Source organism: Carettochelys insculpta, chromosome 4, assembly GCF_033958435.1.
Source record: "Carettochelys insculpta isolate YL-2023 chromosome 4, ASM3395843v1, whole genome shotgun sequence".
Taxonomy (NCBI): Eukaryota; Metazoa; Chordata; order Testudines; family Carettochelyidae; genus Carettochelys; species Carettochelys insculpta.
This window is the reverse complement of record NC_134140.1, coordinates 24,944,594-24,966,797: the sequence shown is the minus strand read 5'-3', so window position 1 is coordinate 24,966,797 and position 22,204 is coordinate 24,944,594. Positions and strand designations below refer to the sequence as shown.

The 22,204-nt window shown below is 38.9% G+C and overlaps 1 protein-coding gene across 1 annotated transcript in view; it reads right to left on the bottom strand.

The window, feature by feature from the left end:
* Nucleotides 1-22,204, bottom strand: part of JAKMIP1 (janus kinase and microtubule interacting protein 1) — a 165,222-nt gene that overhangs the window by 44,547 nt on the left and 98,471 nt on the right. The window contains exons 10-16 of the mRNA XM_074991717.1: nucleotides 21,606-21,734; nucleotides 17,544-17,627; nucleotides 13,755-13,817; nucleotides 12,447-12,545; nucleotides 8,869-8,970; nucleotides 6,184-6,237; nucleotides 4,571-4,636 (exon numbers count right to left, since the gene is read on the bottom strand). Coding sequence (XP_074847818.1) covers nucleotides 4,571-4,636; nucleotides 6,184-6,237; nucleotides 8,869-8,970; nucleotides 12,447-12,545; nucleotides 13,755-13,817; nucleotides 17,544-17,627; nucleotides 21,606-21,734 — 597 coding nt within the window. The remainder of the gene's footprint in view (nucleotides 1-4,570; nucleotides 4,637-6,183; nucleotides 6,238-8,868; nucleotides 8,971-12,446; nucleotides 12,546-13,754; nucleotides 13,818-17,543; nucleotides 17,628-21,605; nucleotides 21,735-22,204) is intronic.

Sequence of the window (22,204 nt, the reverse complement as noted above, 5' to 3'; positions counted from 1 at the left end):
TGCCTGTGCATGGTGGTCAGTGGGAGAAGAGAGAGTGGCATTAGAACTCACAAGTCAGCTTCACTTAAATCCATTTATATGTAAACATATTTCTCTTGACACTGAAGATTTCTCTCTTGATGAAAGTCCTAAAGTGATGGGCAAGTGATGTCAGATGCAGGTGAAGGATACCACTGGAAGCATTTAGTCACAAACCTGCACATAAGCGGCCCAGATGTGATGGTCGTCTGTCTGTTGAACTGGCACAACAGCAGCATCCATATCCTGCTTAGTGGCAAAGCAGCCCTATTTAGGGATAGTGCTGCTTTCTTTGAAAGGGGAGAGAAAACATCCCTAAACACAGCTTGTTCCAGTTGCTCCCTGTCACTTAACCGCAACCAACTGGATATCCAATTTTGCATTCACAAGGAAAAATGAATGACTAAACAGAAACTATGCTTTGCATCCTGAAATGTATGCACACTTCCGGATCATGATAATCACCATGAATGCAGGACAGCAATCATTGGTTGAAAACTTGCAAGTTATAACATGGATGTTGCAGCTCTAAGTGAAACCTGTATTTCTGGTACCATCTAGTTCACTGAGGTTGGGAGAAGGAGCTAGTCTCTCAGGACTTCAAAGATGCCCTGATCGTACACTTATACAAGAGAAAAGGTGACTGTGCAGTTGTGATGACCATTGAGGCATCTCTCTGGTCTCCAAAGCTGATAAGATCATGCTTGCATCCTTTACAACTGGTTTTCACTACATGTTTGCAGAAATGGCATCATTCCTGAAACCTAGTGTGGATTTTGTGCTGGTCAAGGCGCTGCCAATATGTCATTTACAGCCAGACAGATACCAGAGAAATGTAGAGAGAAACATCAGGACCTCTACGTAATCTTTATTGAATTGACCAAGACATTTGATGTGGTCAACAGGAATGGGCTCTAGAAAACACTTGGGTGAACTGGCTGTGCTGAAAAAATTATCAATATTGTTCAGTCTTTTCATGATGGCATGCTTGGTCACCTCCTAAATGCTGGAGAGACATCAACACCTTTTGAAATATCAGACAGTGCAAAGGTGCTCCTCTCCTGTTCAATATCTACTTTTCAATGATGCTATTAGTTATTTTTAAGGACTGTGAGTTGGACATATCTATTCAGTTCCAAACAGATGGCAGTATTTTCAATCTCTGGAGCTTCAGGCTTGCACTGAAGTGATTACTACAACTATCCATGTCCTTCTCTTTGCTGGTGACCGTGCATTGTTGGCTCATTCAGTGAAGGATGCACAGGAACTTCTTGATCACTTTGTTACTTCTGCTTGACACTTTGCACTCACAAGTAGACTCAAGAAGACAGAAGTTATGCCTCAGCCTGTCTGGAAAGAGCCCAGCACTCCATGATCACTGCTGCTGGTACAGTTCTTAAGGCTGTTGACAAGTTCTGCTAAGTCAGAAGTGTACTATCCTCTAGCATAAATGTGGATCATGATGTATCTACTCAATTGGCCAAAGCCTTTGGAAAACTCACCAAATGCCTATTGAATGGCCATGGTATTAAACTACTACCTAGGTACAGCATTTATCAGGCAGATGTCCTGAATATCCTACTGTAAGGCTCAGAGTCATGGACAATATATTGCCACTCAATCAGTTCCATCTGCACTGTCTGAGGAAGATTGCCCATGTGGATTGTTGCGACAAAACTCCTAACACAGAGGTTCTTAAGCTGTGTGGTGCCATCGGTATGGAAACAATGCTCACAAACAGATAGTTTTGCTGGATTGGTCACGTTATGAGGATGGATGATACATGGATACGACCAGCTAGATCATGGAAAGCACTCTATCAGTGTTCAATATAAGCGCTATAAAGACTTCTTAAAGGCCAACGTGAAGTCATATGGCATATCTCCCAATGATCTGGAAACTCTAGTTCAGGTCATGTTGTTCTGGAAGCAAGCCAGCATACAAGATCTTCCTAATTGCTTTGAGGATCACTATATCCAGGCACTACAGGAAAAGCATAGTATCCAAAATGAACATACAACACTTGCAGTTGGCAGCTTTTTATGGGACATCTGTAATGGGCTCTGCCAATCAAGGATTGGTTTAGTTGCTCACCAATGGCATCATAGAAGATGAGATCTGTCGATCGATGTTTCAGTTCAGGAAGAAGAAGAAAATTGTAATCCGTGTATCTCTGATGCAATACACTTGCCACTTTTTTACAGATACAATTTAGCATGCAGAAACTTCAATGAATTACTGCTGCCTCCATGTATTGGGAGTGTTGTCTAGTGGAAAGGACACCAAGAAACCTGGGATTGGTTTGCCATGTGAGTCAAATCCCCATCAGAAAAATGGAGATAATACTTCCCTACCTCACAGGTGTGCTATGTGGATCAATCATTAATTGACTGAGAAGCACTAAGACTACGGGGGAGTAAAAGTACATAGATAGACTTTCATGTTGAAACAGAAGTACCATAGAAGTTCTTCACAGGTCAGTTGAGGACTGATGGAAGTACTATCAATAGGGAGAGTTCTTATGAGTTAAATAAACATGGATTTTTAAAATTTTTTATTTATGTATTTGTTGCTTTTTTTTTTCTTTTTAACCAGAGAAGTGTAAAAGAGCCCATTATTTTAAGAACTGAAGCCTCTTTTATAATTTTTTTCTGTTGTTATAAAGCGTTCCCATACACTGACAATAAACTATAGCTTATTGTTAAAGGCAGGGTTGCAGTGACTGGACACTAATGGAAATAACCTGCAAATGGCCACTAATCCTTCTATAAATGTGTCATTTACTCACTCAAACATTCATTGATACAGTGATATTACTCTTGTGAATACAAACCAGCTTGAGTCACTCAAGCCCTTAATGCTTGTGTAATTTTGCACTTCCTCTTGTCTACTGATCTACCCATTTGCTGTAGATTTTTGTTTGTATTTTTCTCATTATAGCTTAAGGTCTGTGATTGCCTGTTGGGACAGACAGAATATTTGTCACAGCTTATTCGGTTTCATTTTGTTTACACTCATCAGTTGAATCATTAACCAATTAGTCTGAGTGGTGGTGGTGTCATGCCAGAGTTCCATTTTTAAGTTAAGAAATGGACCTGTGCAGATCTAGATATATCCCTACAAAAGGCAGAGTTACTTACTCTTCCTTCCTAGACAATTTTAAATGGAATCATTACTGGCTTCATTACTACATTCTCTCTACTAAAGATGAACATGGAGAGCAAGTTTTACAGACACATGGAAGTGGGTGACAATTTCTCTATGCCATGGAAACCGTTTTTGATCATATTCCATGACAATGCTGAATGAGTGAAGATCACATTTACTAAAAGGAAATTGTTGCCTACTAGACCTTGTCTTTCTTCCTTGATTGTTAGGGTCAGAAGGTCATAATAATCTGTTGTGTTTGATCACAGATCCGTTGCTGAACAACAAGGATGTTTATGACACAAGAAGGAAAAGGTAGCTGGATAAATCAGTGGTGCACGTGCTTGCGTGCATGTGTATGTGAGAGATATACCGGTAATTTTCAGATTGGGAAGTAAAAATAACATTTCAATGATAAATGGTTTGATGTATTACATTTCAGTTGTGTGCTATTGGTTTTTAAGAACATGGGTAAATGGAGTTGCTACTTTCTAGGAGTGGATGACTGTTTATATTTTATGTTCTTATTCTTCAGTAAGACATGTAGAAAGTTGTCCACTTAATACACAATAGCACAAGCCAGCTGTACAGTGCTAGCTCAGTGAAGTCCCTGGAGAGGACCAAGCCCTAACAACAAAAATACTGAATCATGTTTTCATAATTCTATTTCTCCCATGTGGCATGAAGGGCAATAACAAGAACCAAGTACAAAGTGCTTGAATTGTGTGATCAAAGAGGTGAACAACAGGCAAATTGAGGTTACGACAAACTTCTTGCTAACATACACAGCTAAGTAAAGCAAAGAATGGGAAGTTAAAGGGCAGTACAGTATTTTTGATTGTTTTGAAAGACAGACATTTGTGGCTGTGCAATGGAAAAATATTAAGAGCCAGTTTTTCAAAAGCCAACAGCCTGTGCTGTACTTACAAAACAATGCATGGGTGGCACATGATGGGAACAATCTTGTTAGGTGCTGAACACCCTCCTATTCTACTGAGAACTTTGGAGAATTGGACTCAGGACAGTCTTCATGATATGAGCCCTGCAAAGCTCTGAGAACCTTCAGTCATGTGATGAGCACCCTCAATTCCCCAAATAAAGATCAGTGGTAGTTGAGGTGGAGGTCATTTCCCTGACTAGCCCCTTTTATCCAAAAGATTTTTGCATCTTTAATGGCAATGCCTGTGGTGGAAGTTTTCATTTTTGAAGTTATATTTTAAAAGCTTGAGGGTATGGTTTGGCCCTCTACAAGTACAATCACAATAAAGCTCTTGGTTATGCTTCCTCCATGCTCACACACATGTTAATTTAACAGAAAGGCCATGCACCACTGACAAATCATCATTCCAGTTCCAGGCTGGTATGCTCAGCGTTTATGCAAGCAAAAATCTTTAGGGAATTCTACCTTTTCACAGAGCGAAAGCACAGTCCCAGCTTGGATTATTGCAACCTGTTCTTCATTTCTCAAATTCTAAAATACAAAAAGGTGCAACTGCATTTCACATTGGATTATAAATCCATTCTTCAAAACACGCGAGAGAAATTTTGATTTCATTGTGTATATTACAGAACACTAACTTTTTTTTTTAAAAAAAGCATAGAATTTATCCAATGATTACAAATAATAAAGCTAAAGTGTGGGTGGGTGGGGGTGCAAACCCTATACTTGTTCATTCATTGCATCCTTCTCACTATGCCTTGCAAAAAGAGCCTGGTTTACATTAGTCTCAGTCTCGTGAATTTTTTTTCAAATAGGAAAAATATTCATTTGTCGGACTGCCCTCAAAGCAAAAAACCAAACCTTGTATTGAAGCCCAGACAGCATGGCAGAATTAGCCATGTTATTAAACAAGACAGCAATGGTGCTTAGAAATTGCTTCTGGATCTTGCTGCTTAGAATACAACCTAGAACCAACCTTCAAACTTTGTGGATAATCTAGAACCAAACTTCACAGTTGGAGGAAGCCTCTTTCCCTTGCTATTCATCCTAGATCATCCTTTTCTCAGAACTTGATCATCTCTTTTTCTTTGCTGAAGAAATCTCTCCTGTGTAAGGTATTTCTAGGACACCTTAGCCGTGTCTACACGTGCACGCTACTTCGAAGTAGCGGCACTAACTTCGAAATAGCGCCCGTCACGGCTACACGTGTTGGGCGCTATTTCGATGTTAACATCGACGTTAGGCGGCGAGACGTCGAAGCCGCTAACCCCATGAGGGGATGGGAATAGCGCCCTACTTCGACATTCAACGTCGAAGTAAGGACCGTGTAGACGATCCGCGTCCCGCCACACCGAAATAGCAGGGTCCGCCATGGAAGCCATCAGCTGAGGGGTTGAGAGATGCTCTCTCTCCAGCCCCTGCGGGGTTCTATGGTCACCGTGGGCAGCAGCCCTTAGCCCAGGGCTTCTGGCTGCTGCTGCGGCAGCTGAGGATCCATGCTGCGTGCACAGGGTCTGCAACCAGTTGTTGGCTCTGTGGATCTTGTGTTGTTTAGTGCAACTGTGTCTGAGAGGGGCCTTTTAAGGGAGTGGCTTGCTGTTGAGTCCGCCCTGTGACCCTGTCTGCAGCTGTTCCTGGCACCCTTATTTCGATGTGTGCTACTTTGGTGTGTAGACGTTCCCTTGCAGCGCCTATTTCGATGTGGTGCTGCCCAACGTCAAAGTTGAACGTCGACGTTGCCAGCCCTGGAGGACGTGTAGACGTTATTCATCGAAATAGCTTATTTCGATGTCGCTACATCGATGTAGTGTGCACGTGTAGACGTAGCCCTTTTGTTGTAGAATCTAACCTTTTGTGTTACTATCTGAGGGAAACAATATAGAAAAATGCATTTTAACTCATTTCCTCCATTAATTTTATTCTAATTTTTATGACACAATGTCCTCCCTTTACAGCCATTCATCAAGGACCGACATCCCTCCTGAAAAAACACAACTGTGACTCCTGTCAAAGTTCAGTAAGCAAATAGGGTTACAACCAAATTCCAAACCAAGAGATTTAAATAAAGGAATTGTTACCCCATTATCTCCAAGGATATCAAGCTTCTTCATAAGTTCAGAAATGTTCACATCCTGGAAAATATTTTTAACGTTCATTGTTCATAAAGGAGAAAACACATCATTTGATACTAATTTTATAGGGTCTTTTTGCACCTTATCATCCCAACATGCGGTGTTTGGGCCAGTTTTCAGATCAAGACATTTAGCTCAGAGTAATGTCTAATACTATTAAATGAAAAATGCTTATGATAAGAGTGGACATGGATATGATTCAATGAAATGGAACAGAGCCTAGAAATGCATATTTTTTAGTTTACTAATCCTATTAAGTCCAGAAATTCTTACTGTTTTTATTTACTTCAGTTATTGAGCACATTGGAATAGTTAAAAATCAAATCCCATTTTAAATACGCAATATGTAAAGTCTACAGTAAAAATCATTTCTCAAAGGCTCCCACACTTTAAAACAATTAATTAAGCCTCATAACAACCATGAGTACTACAATATCTATCACTCATTTCATAGATGGCAAAGGGAAGTACAGGGTAATGGATATTAAAACAGCTTTTGTCATGACAAAATTAAATATGAGAGGCCATTTTAAAATAGTGAAGTTTTGGCCTTGGAAAGCTGTATAATTTGCAAAGGGAACGTGCTCACTGGTCATTTTCAATGGTGTATCAGCTGAAAGTCTGATTCTAATTTTTCAGGTTACTCAGTTTCACAAAGATATAGAACTTAAAATTGTAGTTTATTACCCATTATTAATAGCTTTGTGAATATGAAAACATTTCATTCTGGTACATAGTCAAATATTCACAAGCCCTTTATTGTTACAGTACATATCAAAGAGGCTAAGGTAGCAAGTATATTAATTACAATTTGTGTCCGAGTTTGCTAGAACATGGTATGGTCCACACACTACAGGAATTACTCACAGAGAAGTTAGTTTAATAATAGCACAGTGGAATTCATGTTCATTGTGTCTCAGTGATTTTTAGATCTAATTGTCACAGTCCACAAAGAAAAATATTTTTATGACTACCACAACTGCCCATTGAATGTGTAGTATAATAGTACATTTGTGTTTTCTCTGACCTGTTATGCACAGCACTGACATTACACATTCTCAAATAAATTATGAGTGAATCAACATGGAAACCAGTTCACACTAAGGCCGTGTCTACACGTGCCCCAAACTTCGAAATGGCCATGCAAATGGCCATTTCGAAGTTTACTAATGAAGTGCTGAAATGCATATTCAATGCTTCATTAGCATGCGGGCGGCAGCGGCGCTTCGAAATTGACGTGCCTTGCCGCCGCGCGGCGCGTCCAGACGGGGCTCCTTTTCGAAAGGGCCCCGCCTACTTCGAAGTCCCCTTATTCCCATGAACTCATGGGAATAAGGGGACTTCGAAGTAGGCGGGGCCCTTTCGAAAAGAAGCCCCGTCTGGACGCGCCGCGCGGCGGCAAGGCACGTCAATTTCGAAGCGCCGCTGCCGCCCGCATGCTAATGAAGCGCTGAATATGCATTTCAGCGCTTCATTAGTAAACTTCGAAATGGCCATTTGCATGGCCATTTCGAAGTTTGGGGCACGTGTAGACGTAGCCAAAGTGTGTTCAGGGCAAAGCTAGCAAGTAACATAAAACTGACTGGTCTCATTGAGGCAGACAGGTGAGATGTTGGTTATTTACTTTATTACTTGCTCATCTTGGGCCTGATCTGAAGCTAACTGAAGCAAACAGAAAGTTAAACACACAACGTCTAGTAGTGCTGTTGCACCTCCCAGCCACAGGTGACAGCGTCTCAGCAGGCATCATATAAAGTTCCCAAATCTGGATCAATCCTGCAAATGACCAGACCTCAGAGATAGTGCCACAGGCTAGGGCAGAGTGCCAGATTGTGATACTTTGCACAAAGTTAAACTACTTTTTGTTCAGGTTTTGACACTGACAGCACATATAGGAATGCCTCTATCTGCTCCTAAATCTGCCTGTAAGGAGCCAGGTTTCTGACCTATTTAGCGGTACAGGCAAGACACAGGTTGGATCAATCCTATACTTTGCCTCCGCACAAAAGTTTTTTTTGTGCCCATGAGCAAGACAGACCATGTGCAAAAGTTGGTGAGACCAATGGAAAAATGGTCACATTGAGTTGAAAAGACCTTGCATCATGTTTCTTACAGTCCAAAGTTCTGATTCAACAACAACAAAACCCTTAAGCACATTACTTCAATAGGACTTATGCAGGTGCTTAATTGTTTTGCTGAACAGGGTCCTTCTTATTATCTAGATCACTACTTTACTTTCTAAGGGCTTGCCTGTCCAAAGTGGAAGATAGACCCGGTCAGAATTGATCTTCTAGAGTTTGATTTTGAGCTTCCGGTGAAGATGCAGCAAAATCAATCTCTCTGGGGTCAGCAGTCAACCTCTGTATTCCATACAATTGTGTAGAGTATGGGAGGTCGACGCAAGAGTACAGAAGCTAAGTCTTCGTGAAGGAAATAAGTCAATTCTGATACTTCGATTCTAGCTATGCAAATACTGTAGCTAGAACTGTGTATCTGAAATCAATTTATTCCCCTAATATGGACTTAACCTAAGATAATTATGATTTTAAGATTTCATGTGGTTAACAAGAGTGTTGCTGATAATGCTGCTGGTTAGCCAACCATTGCAAGAGCTATTGAAGCCACATCTACCTTTATTCCTTCCTGGTGACAGAACAGCTGAAGTGCACTTCCATTGTTTTCAGGGAAGGTGGTTATATGGAGGTTAAATGCCGGTGACCTTCGTTCTCTCTCCTGGGGAAAGATTTTGTTTAAAAAAACAATATATGTGATTACACAATAATGTCAGCTTCTCTTCACCTGTCAGTTTGTCTCCAAGTTATTCATGACAAATCTAAATTTACTGATATTAAGAAATCTGTAGCTTTTTAATCACAGTCAAAGCATATGGCAGTATTCATGTTCTTCAGTGTACTTTAAGGGCTTTGGAGTAATTGGAGCATTCAAGTCCTGTTTCAACACACAAATCCATGGAAGATTGTCTACAACATTGAAAGTAACACAGGTCCACTTATGTAGGACCAACTGTAAAGTTGGGGGACTTAAGCATTCCTCTAAATTATTCCATATTCGGTGGACTCCTATTTAATCTATCACTTTCATGACCAAAATATTGACTATTGTGAATAGGCTACAGAATAAAATATCAAATCGTATTATGATCTTGAGAAGACTGTGTCTATTCTAAAATAACATGCATTTTTGTTCTGAAAAATTTCAGTATCATAGCCAAGTGTTGACCAGTGTAAACCAACAATGCAATTAGCTAAACCTTACATTTCAGCATTTTCATTCCTCCAGGACAGCAATTCACTATTTGTCCAGAACATTTTCTGTGCCAAGAAGCATGAATACTATCTCTAAAATTATAACATTAAAAATACATTCAGCACACTTCTTCAAAATACTGATCCATTATTTCAGTGCAATAAATAGCTGTATTCCTACTTTCAGCAAATGAGGGCCTTTTGTTAAATTATTATTTGCTTATTAAAGTGGCTGGACTAAAATATCCGGAAGCTGTATCTGTGAGCTGTATTCTCAACATGAGTAGCCCTGCTGATATTAGTGGCATTACAGCAGTGTGAGCTCCAAATTACCCTTCCTTCTTTAGTGACAAAACAGAGGCAGACATAAGTTCTAGTTTCCCCACAACTACCTAAAAAAGGCTATGTCTACACTACAGCCATCTGTCAACACAAGTTACTGTCAGAAGATATCTTCTGAAAAAACTTCTGCTGACAGATTGCGGCCAGACAGCAAAGCGGATAGAAAAAGCGATCTCTTCTGTTGACAGAGAGCAGCCAGACTTTCCACCCACTCTCTCAACAGAACAGCTGACAGGGCTGCCCAGTGACCCAAAAGCTCTGTCTGTCCACAGAGGGGCCCCCTGTACCATCCCCACAGCTTTTCTGTCAACAGATTCTGTCAAGAAAGTGGTTGTGCCCCATGGGGCAAAGGCAGAAGGCTGTTGACAAAAGTACTGCATTCCATCAATTTACTGTCAACAGAATGCATTTTTAGCGTGGACGCTCTGCGAAGTTTTGTCGACAAAACCCGCCTTTTATCAACAAAAATCTCTAATGTAGCCGTAGCTGAAGTGTTTTACAGAAGTTGTACTTTGCAGCGAGAAGTAGAGGTGAAAGGACAGTTCAGCTCCCATGCCTATTCTGTCCATGGCTTGACTTCCAAAACTGCAGATGAGGGAAATTTGTTGGTTTGCGATATGGACACTTGCCTTTGGGAAAAGAGCTGTGGTCTGTTTTACAGGTCACCACAGGGTAATGATTTAGTCACTTTGAGCTTTGGCTGAATTTGAAGCTGCAACCAAGAGCTGAAAGAATTTGTTCCACGTTACCTTTCACCCCACACACTATCTCCCAAAAAGACCTTTTCTACTTAACAGTCTAATTTAAATGGGATCACACACACACCCCCCAAAATTTATATGAAATCTATTCTTTTAATCTCTTGGTACATTAAATTTGTCATTTTCTGCCTGTGCTAAATGATAAACAACTGACACTGTTTTCTAACCTACTCTAATTTTCATCTGAATGAATTCAGTCTATCACCATGCACACAAATATTTTCACCAACAGATGCATAATTTTGCAAAAGCAGTCAGTCATTTTTGTGCCTATGCACTTGCCCACCATTTGAGAGAGATTTCTTTTGCTCATGCTTTATTTACAATCACATGAACATCCTTCTGTTGTTGTTCAGTAAATAGGTACTCAGTGAGGAGAATACAATGTACTGTGTGCTTTCATGAGATTCTCTCATTAAATGAACAATGTTCTTATACTAAACATGCTTTGAAGAGTTTATTTTTAAATATGTAATATATACAAGGTCACATTTACCTAAAAGACTTAAATTTTGGAAAACTGGTTGTTAGGTTAGTTGCCGGTTTTAAACTTGTTCTGTATTTTCATTTAAAATTAATACAGTATACAGAATGTAAGTTACTCTGCATTTTAAATTTTCTAGAATGACTACTGAGACACTAATATCTCAAAATGCAAAAATCTGCGTTACATGCTATGGACAAACTATGAAAGTGGTTAAAATAAAATGATAAAATAAAAGCTTTTAAGAAGAGTCAAAGATTAAAAGCAGAATGACCACATAGAATGATGAAAATAGGATTTTCATCTTTACCACAGAGGTTATACATGCCAAGGATTTTGGTGAAATGAACCGGATGAAGGAAATTGTCGAACTGTAACAGAGTCCTTTGGAGGGTTTATTCTTGTATATAAATAGGGTTAAAGTGTTTCTTTTCAAACTGGATATTGTGTTATCAGGTAATGTGACAGTGTGACAATGCACCAAACACCATAGTGGCAACATCTTAGCTCTCTTACATTCTCTATGTTCCTACCCATGAGATGATGAGCATCATATATATTCCCATGAAAATTGTAGGCCATATGTTGCTATTTTGTTAATAAAAGTAACTTGATTATTCTGTTTACTTAAAGGAAAGTATTTGTGAAAGAAACTTGCTATGAAGAACACATTACTCTCACTTGCACACATTATATCCGTGACTTGCACTTTTAAATTGCACTTCTGGTTGTAAGATTTGCCTTTTGACATTTATGAATGTCCCACCATTGATGTTCTATACCAGCAGAAGAGAGACTTCAGGTAAGTAAAATTCTTTCAAACAGGTGCCATGAAAATGTGCCCTTTAAAGTTTGCTTTATTTATATTAGTGTTGTCAATTGGAAAACTGGCTTAATCAAAAACAATTACAGATTGATGTGATGGAGGTGTGGAATCCTGAGGTTTCCTTGCATGCAAGATGTGAGAAGATGTGTTAATTGAAACAATGCCAACTGAGTCCATATTATGCATACCAAGTGATTTCACATGCAGGAAAAGGTGTAGTTATGGAAATGAAACAAATAAAATAGGCAAAATATTGCAAAACAAAATATTTTATTAAGTGCAAAACAAACTATATGCAGTATATATTAGCTATTTTACATCTTCATAAAAATTAGTGAGCATTCTCTCCAAATCATATTAAGGCTGTGGTTTTCATTTTCCGAATCCAAACATACAGCATTCAAAAAAGAATCTAAAATATTTTCCCTTACACATGCAGCAGACATTAGTGAACTTCATATGCACTTCAACTTGGGTTCAAACACAATTTCTGTTCCATTTGAGAGTTTACAACTGAGAGAATCTCTTACTTCAAGCTCGAGCACTCTGAATTCTAACAGCTCATTCTGGTCTTTTGCATCCTGCATCTCATTCTTCAGCTGATGCTCTTCCAGTTCCATTCTGTAAATCTATGAGGCAATAACATTTCATAACACTACATTATGGGAAAAAGCTATGTATCCAGGTAAGTGCACTGATCCTCTACACTTATAAGAAGAAATTAAATTCTCAGTGAAGAATCACAAATTTGCTGGAATCCATGCAGCAGATTGAGAGCCATTGTTACAATTCATGACTTCCCAATTCTCAGTGATGTGCTCATGGCAAAAGCCATAATGTTGCTTTCCTCTGGCCTTGTTCTGGGAGACGCTGAGTGTCCTCAATACCTAAGAAGATCAGGAACTTAACTTTTTACAATTAAATCAGATCTCCTCTCAGGACTCATTCTAATTTTCAAATTGTATGCTTAGAGGCTGTAGTCTATTTAAACAGCAGCAAAACAGAATATCACAAGTTAATTACCTTTTCCCTGGGTCCAGCCAAAAACACTGTTACTATTGGCTGACATAAATGGCTTATCTTATGTATATGTAAACAAAGGGGGTTATGACAGCAAACATAGCATGTGCTTATAACAGTACTTATAACATCCATAAAAGTGTCTGAATGAAGTATAATTCTAGCTGAAGATTTTCAGTTGTGGATATTCCCTTGGCTCTCATTTGTGTTGCTTTTGTTAATAATTTTAACTCACTAATTAAGAGGCCTCATTCTCTGAGTTACTGACAGACCTCAACTCTCCCACTGAAGTCCATGGACAGCGTTCAACACCTTGAAGTCATTCAGTATCTCAGGCTCTAAATGGCAGTTTTTTATTATGTTAAATCATCCACAACACTAGAATTTTAAAGTGATTGATATTGTTTGAAATACTCGGTTCTGCATTTTCAGTATCAAAATGGGTGACCCCATTAAACAGAACAAAGTGAGTGGGATTTACTATAATCCAAGATTTTCCTCCAATTCTACTCTGTGTGTGTCTTGCATATCGTAGCTGCCCTTCATTAGTATTGTTTTACATTTATATTGTGGTGGCATTTCAAGGCATCAGCCTGGTTGAGTCTCTGTAGAGCTAGAAATTTTACAAGCAGATAGCACATAGTAGGCCATGAACCCCAAAGAGCTCACGATTCTATAGCACTTTAATCTCAGGCTCTGAGGGGAACATTTTTGGACAGGAGAAGAAAATTTAATTTTACCTGGACACATCAACACTTAGCACCCCAGTTTCCTTTGAAGAGCAGTGATTAGATGGCACATTGATTCAGAACACGTACCTTTTCTAACAACTCCTGGTTTGTTCTGATAAGGAGCTGCTTTTCTTCTATCCATTTTGAATCCTGTGGGAGAAAATTGAAAAAAAAACATTTTTTTCAACATGAATTATACAAGGTCAGTCATTGCTTACAAGTAGGTATATAATGGATTCCACAGCAAAGAGCAAAACTGTTGTTAGTATTTTTAAGGACTAGATAGTTTCCAAAACTGAAGAAAAATGAATAAATCCCGTCTTCTTTAGTTTGGTTTTTCTTTCCTACTTTGTCTAACCTAATCATTTACATAGTAAAACTTTAAATGTTAGGCTCTAAGAATTTTGAAGTAATGTTATCAATATTAATTTAACATATAAGCAGTAACATATTTGCCCAACTTGGATTAATATTACTATTATAAAAATTATTCCTTTTCCCTTCATTTGAAGGATTTCAGCTTGCTTAGTAGTTCCACTTTAAAATGTAGAGCTTTTAGCTCTGTTATATACTCCTTTAAAGGGAAGTGGTAGAAAAGCATGTACTACTCATAAGTAGTACAACTAGAGTCCAGTGGCCTGAAGTAAACAGTCCTCAGCTGGAAGTGAAATGGGTCTAATGATCTGCAGCTGTTCAAGTGTAGAATACAAGGGAAGATGGTGGTGCAAGTGGCAATCATACATGATCTCCTGCCACATTAATAGGACGGCATTCCCATGTGATAACATGGGGGTCTTGGCATATTGACGGGCATGAATGTGTCTCTTTCTATAGAGTTCAGTGGATTTTGGATCAGGCTGATAAGGCCCAATCCTGCAAAATTTACTACTACTGCTCAATAGCATTTGCAATATTAGATCCATATTGCTCTATTAATACATTCAAATACTAACGTGAGTGACTCACTCCAAATTACCCAAGTAACCCTCTGTTAAACAAGAGGAAATTTATGTGAACTCTAAAACAGATCTAGCTCAATTCTCTGACTGAGATTTCCTAAAGTGGCAATAGATTTGGATACCCAGTTGCCATTAAGAATTCATAAGAGTTGGGCAAGCCTGCCCCAAAACTGCTTTAAAAGCTCAGCCCAAATAATGTTTACTCAATAACTATTTACATCAACTATTCTTTGACGAGACATTTCACATGGATATTTAACTATAGCAGCAATATAATGATCAGTTATTTCATGATATTTACTAATTTTAATCTTGCTCCCTCCCCAGCCCCCAACACAAGCCTGGAAAAGTTCACATATATTTTCCTGGAGAGGTTACTTCTTTGAGAGATGGAGGATTATCTTGATTTGTTTTAGGAGAATTTACCAGACTGAAAGCTTAAAAGGTAGTTCTCTTGTTTTGGCCAGTAAGGTAGACAGGAAAGAACTCCAGGCATACAAACACTCAGGTGAACACTCCCATACATGGACATACTGAGGAAAGGGGTGTTTGCACATATTTTCTGCAGGTTCAACTATTTTGGTCTATAGTGAAACACATGCCTGATATCAATTTCCTCTTTTAAAAGTTTAATTTTGCCTGAAAACTAGGTACTGGCTCCTTTTAAAACTTGGCAATTAGAAGTCTCATCTTGACTTCAGTGGAAATTGAGGGCACTGAGAGAGCTAATCTGGTTAAGTGCCATGTATCTCCTTCTAGGGCCTTATGCCTAATATTTTGAAAATCATGCTATTATCTATTATTATTAATTAATTAAATGATAAATAATATTTTCCATTATGGCAATGTCTTTGGTATAGGCCTGAAAGTACCATACAGAAGTAAATTATCAACATTATTCCTATTTTACAGCTAAAGAAACACAGGCAAAGAAAGCTCAAAGAAAGTTAATTTGGAGTCTTTGGCACATTTGAAAACTGGATCACTTATTTAGCCTTCTAATATAGATTTGGGAGCCTGACTTGAGGCACCTGTTTTTGAAAATCTTGGCCCATACTTCTATCTTGACTCTTTCACTGTTTGCTTGTTTGACTTCAGATAAGTCATGCAAACGCTTGCTGCCTCTATTTCTAAAATATAAGTACAATAATCTTCACAATCGCTTTTTTGGAAATCTGTTGTTTGATTCATAATGTTCTTCTCAAAGCACTAGACACCACTAGTTGAGTGAACAGTTCACAGTTATAACTAAATCATAATTATCTCAAGCCAAATAACATTTTTTTAAAAAAATCTCATTGGGCACAGATAGCTAGTTCATTTCAAATAAAAATTTATTTTGTCAAATAGATGAACTGACAGTTCAGTATTACCATATAACCAACCACTAAGCAGGTGTGGCCATATCAGAAGCCCCACACCCAAGAATGATTTCTGATGAAGTTTTAAGGCTTCTTTTTCAAACGAACCCCTAGATGACAATTTTTTTAATTGCATAATACCACCACAACTTGCATATTTCATTTCTCTGGCTTACCGGGCGATAGATGACTGTGGTGTGGTTACAGATCTTAAAAGGTTATAATGATTAGGCCTACTTTCCAAGCAAACAAACTGTATACACCAAATTTGAAAGCACAAATCACAAAAGTAATTTTTACATGGGTATTCATGTTCACTCTGACCTAATTTACATGCATCATATTTAAACTTTACACCCTCACAGTAAAAATATTTTGTTAATGCTTTAGCTCTGCAGCGTTTTATCTACCATAGCTACAGCCTTATTTATCAATATGTCAAAAAGTAACAGCAACAGATTCTCAAGAGAAGGCCATCTTAACTCTTGGGAAGCCTCATGGACTTGGAATATTTTAGATTTTATAATCTGCTGCTCAATTTTGTTTAATTTTGTAATCACATACTTTATTTAAGAATTACTTATTAAAATTGGTAGTTGTGGGCAAACTAATAATATTGTTTATATTCTTTATTTGGTAAAGGTTATTTTGTAGTCATGCAACATTCGTGAGGAATATACATTACACAGAATAAACCATTAAAAGATGGAGTGAGGTTAAAATAAAAAAGTTTATGAAATATTACAATTTTAATGTCATGTTTTTATTTGTCTGTTAGATATACACTTTTGCATCTTATTACATCTTACTACTATGTGACTCTTCAATTATTAACTTTTCAGCAACAAATATGGTCTTTACAATACAGCCAGAACTCTGAAGAGATCCCTGTAGTTATGAAACTGAACACTTTTGAAGTGCACATTCATATTTCTCTGCAACTTTCCTGAACACCCTAAAATACCATCTCTGCTAAGAGCCAGGGTTTACCCTTGCTAAACACTATCCAAAAACAACAATGAGGCCTAGGTCCTGATTTTTATCTAAGTGATGCTGGTGAGAGTTGAGAGCATTTGGTTCATCACAGGATAGGACCCCAAGAAGCTGTGTTGAAAGTAGCTTCCAGAGATCAACACCCTTTTAGTGGTTCATTTTTCCAACTGAAGTGTGTGTGGCAGCAACAAATTTATAATTTTTCCAGGCAGGGCACCAAAAATTATGTCCAGGGGAAATTTCATAACATAAAATTATGTCCCAAACTTGTCTGGAAGAAAACCAAGAGATGGGGAAGGCCCTGGGCTGGGCAAGAAAAGGGAAATTTTAACAATCATGTGCATGCAGACATTAGTGTATTCAGTTTTGGAAAACAAATCTTTAACAGGATTTTTTTTCCCATCTATACAATATGTTCCTTTAATTAGGTTGTCCAGGTGGTGGAATAATAACTAAGTTGCATCAGACACATTCACACACCAGCAAGCGATGAAAAGGACAAAAACACTGCTGCATGCAACGGAGAGGATGAGTTGACAGAGGGCATTAAGAGAGCCTTTTACCTGTCCTTTTTCAACCAGTGATTTCTCCAGATCTTCAATTTTTGCCTGGTACCGGAGGAGATCAGCTTGCAGTTGTTCACGAGTCTGAAAAGGTAAAAAAAAAAAGTGTGCACATGGTGTCACGATGCTCATACTGATTAGGATGTACACTTCATATGTAGCTCCACTTTCTCAAATATTCAATTATTGAAGAATCAAATACTGATAAATTCAATAGTTCCTGTACATTATCAGCCAGTGAGGTGAACTTCAAAACACCACATTTATTCAGATTTTATTTGGCAAAATATTTACCTCATTTCCACACAAAAGTTTTTCCTTCATAAACTACGCACTACTTAATTTTATGTTATCAGGGGCAAAAGCACTTCCTAAAAAACTGGTGCTACAAAAACCAGTAAGATTCAGACCATAATGACTCTGTTTGCAATACTTGGGATTTACTTTAGGCACTTTGGCTATGTCTACACTAGAAGGATCTGTCATCAGAAGTTACTGTCAACAGAGAAGTCTCGACAGAGCCTCTGTTGACATACAGCTGCTACACACAACTTGCTCTGTCAACAGAGAACTGCCAGACTGCACTGTATTCTGGTGAGAGAAAAGAGAATGGCAGCTCTGCAAACAGGGCTTCCTGGCAGCTGGACGCCCTCTCTGTCAACAGAAGTGTCTACGCTGCACTTTCTGTCGACAGAGTGTTCTGCCTCAAATTTTTGAGGGATAACTGTCGAGGCAACAGCACAGTTCTGTCACAACTCCGTTGACAGAAGACGTTGAGTGTAGGTGCTCCATGAATTCTGTCAACAGAAGGCCCCTTCAGCTGACAGAACTCTCCAGTGTAGACACAGCCTTTAACAAACAAATGTAATACGTGCTACATAAGTTGGCGTGTACAAAATACGTGTGATACCTGAATATTGTATACCCTTAAAAAGTAAGAATTTTTGTCACTGACAAGCCAGCCAAATTTATTTGTTTACCCTTCAGGATAGCAGCTTCCCTTATGAGTGTTGAGTCACTTAACCTGCAAAGTTTCCTCAATTGGTGCTGAATCATGTGGGGTGCTGACCATCTCCTGTAACGTACTGGGACCCTCATCCCTAAGGAACTGGAAGCATTTAGGCCAGACTTGTAAAGAAGTTTAGAGTTGCAGACAGCTACCTGCATCTCTGGACAGCTAAATATCTTCAAAAATTAGGCTTCTGGGAACTAATAGGATCAGGGCCGTGCTGAAAACACTTTATTTCAAGTAATAGATGTTGAGGACAATCACTGCCTCCCAGAATTGGTCCCTTCAAGACATAACCAACTGTAAACCTTTCAGACCAGTCAGCTGTTGAAAACATAAAAAAACAGAAACAAAAACAAACCAAAAAAAAACCAGTGAGGCCATCAGGTAACAGAGGGATTATTTCAGATTCTATAATAAAATTGTATTTCTTCAAAAGCCTAAAATGCCATTTCAGAAACATTTAATCTGCAACACATCCCATTCTCTCTAACACGGAGAAAGCATTTAACGGTTCTATAGATCTGTCAAATACATAGATGCTTGAGAAATCTTATTTTAATAAAATATGTGATTATGTCTTTTTAGAAGAAATAAAATAACTTCTTTCCTCTCCCGGGGGACAAAAATGAAAGCCAGCCACGATTATGTGATTAAGAGCAGCGGCAGCCTGGCTGGCATTCTGCAAGCAATCCACTGTTCCCAGCAGCAAGGGCTCAAACTAAAGGCAGACACTAGTAGCAAATGTGTAATGGAAGACTTATTTTCTTATTTAAATTAAAATGCCACTTATTTGTTTTGGAAGGCAGAGTATTTTCATGACATTCTTCAACTCTTCTTTACACTATCATAAATTTTAGAAACTTGGACCACCAACATTTTGAGTGATGTTCAAAGTCAAGGGACACAATGAGGAAAACCAACTGGAAACCATTCGTATGTGTCTTTAAAAAAGAGAGTTTCATCTCATCCAGGACTATAAACATAAGAAGTAAGTAAGCCCTTCTGGATAATGCGCTGAACTAGGATCTAGATTATATTTCTTGTCTGCTGGGTGACCAAGGGCAAATTTATTTTGTCTCTCTGCACCCTTTTTCCCCATCTGCAAAATGGAGATAATGATTCTGGCCTTCTTTTTATCAGGAGCTCTCCAAAAGCTCTGCAAAACTCTACACAAAAGCTAGGCATTGTGTTTGATGTGCAAGGTAGAGTTAGTTGTTTCCACTGCAGGCCAAAAGGCAGGCTGCCAAGCAGGCAGGAAAGATTATTTAGCCCTTGTGATTTCCTTAAGTTCAACAAACCAACACGTTCCTGCAAAATGTTTAGATTTGGACATGCTGGCAAATTTTGATGAGAAAATTTTATGTGAAAATTTTCTGACCAGCTCTTCTAGGCAAGACAGCACATCACGTGGAAAATGCAGAGACACTCACTGAGCAGTGGATTCTGTGCAATGCGAGACACAGAAGGACAGACAAGGTGCATTTTAAAGCCTCCACGCAGACTACTAAATTCCCCGTTAATCACGCTCAGAGTTACACTTCCAGTTACAAACATCTCATATGTAGGATGTTAAAAATGATATTGCACTGAAAGGCATTTTACTCCAGTCACATCTCGACAGCATTTTGAAACCAGAAATGGATTTTTTTGGACAGATCAGTAAGATAATGCTTGGCAGCAGGGAAAAGAAAATATGATCATAAACATGACTCCAAAATTATTTGGTTTAATAGGATTGATGGCAGGGATGAGGCACTCACTTTCACTCACTCATCACATGGCCCTGCATATCAAATAATTTAACATGGGATTCCTGTTAGCTGCATTCCAAGATATGCTTGGTGCAGGACTGGGTGAATGAGGCAAAGAGTCTCTTTGCAGCTCACTGATCCTATGCCCACAAGGGGGCAACTTAGTCTGCAATCAGAAACCACTATGGCATAACAGCAACGAAGGGTCCTGTGGCACCTTACAGACTAACAGAAAAGTTTTGAGCATGAGCTTTCGTGAGCACAGACTCACTTCATCAGATGCAGACTAACACGGCTACCCCCTCCGATACTATGGCATAACAGTGTGTTGGCCTTCCCTTATTTGCTGGGTAAAAGGAGATGGCATAGACTGGGGGAATACACATGAACCCAGGTCAGCTGGTTTTTGTGCTACCAGAACTGAACAAACAGGAAGTTGCGGGGGGCGGGGGCGAGAACCTGCTTTTTAAAGCTTAGTGATTCACTTTGAAGCATCAGAGTTTAACACCACAATGGACCACCAAGAAACCTAGTCCAACCTTCTGTAGAACACATGCTGCTAAACTCCATTCACCCACTCCCACACTAAATCCAATACCCAGGTTTGGATTAAGGTATTACAGACTTCAAGCAACTAAATTATCGTGTAGCACTTCAAAGAACAGCAGGGACTGAGGTGCTCCAATGCACAAGGTTCTGGCAATGGCACTGACTGAGTGAAATATTTACAGAGTGAGATATACTCACTAAGGGGTCTTCCAAGGATGAAATCCATTAATGGCTGTGAGGACCACATATACATTCAGACAGACATTTGTTCTAACAGGGCAAATGATTAGTTAAGTAGTATTAGATCAGAAATATTAAGTACAGTTTATGGCTTTCATTTATCCTACTAAATGCCTGAAGGACATATCCAGCAAGGAACTTTTTCAGGCCCTTTGTTTACTTGTCTGACAGAAATGAATATTGTAATTGTTTATCCTTTGTAAATGTGTCAGTTTAGCAGCCACATACAATTTCTGGTGGATCATCTTCCTGAATTAGAAAGCACTGCTTCTGCTTAAAAAAACAGGGCTATTTTAATCGATTGTGCATGCAATAAAAAAGTCAGGATAACATGCACTGAAATCTCCTTTACATAGGCCTGATAAATCTAGAACAAATGTTCCACTGTAATAATCTTCCTCAGAAGCACTTACTTAATACCTTTACTGCACTGCAATCCACTGACTTGCAAATGTACATTTCGCATGAGGGGTAATCAGATTTCTGAGAGTTTCAATCAAAATTGTTTACCCTTGCTTCTCTCTCTGCATCCAGGGTCCCACCAACTTGCTCTTGAAGTAATGCATATGCTCGTTGTAAAGCTTGATATTCTCTGGTTAGTTGACAGAACCTTAAATCAGCTTCGTCTTTAGATGTACTCTTTAAAGAACAGAAACAAAACAGTATTTGATCTTCTGTGGTTTCCAGCACTAAACCTGTTGTGCAGCTAAAACATGGTTAGCACTAGTTTCACAGATTTCACAGTAGCAAGTAGAAAATACAGATATTGACAGATTTTTTTTAATCTGTTGACAGACAAAATTGCTGAGAGGAAACAAAAAGGACAAGCAAAAACTTCATCCAGGACCTGGGGCTTACAAAGAGGCCAAGGACTGCAGTGTACAGACGTTTGTTAAAATTCTGCTTTTACACACACACACACACACACACACACACACACACACAGAGCCAGCCAGCGCACGCACACACACACACACACACACACAGAGCCAGCCCAGATGATTCTTTCCTCCACTGGCAAACCCTAATGCCTAGTAGCTGCCCCTTCCAGTTCTGTGAATGGGAAGCCTGATACCCAATGCTGCTAGCTCAAACTGCTACCCCAATTA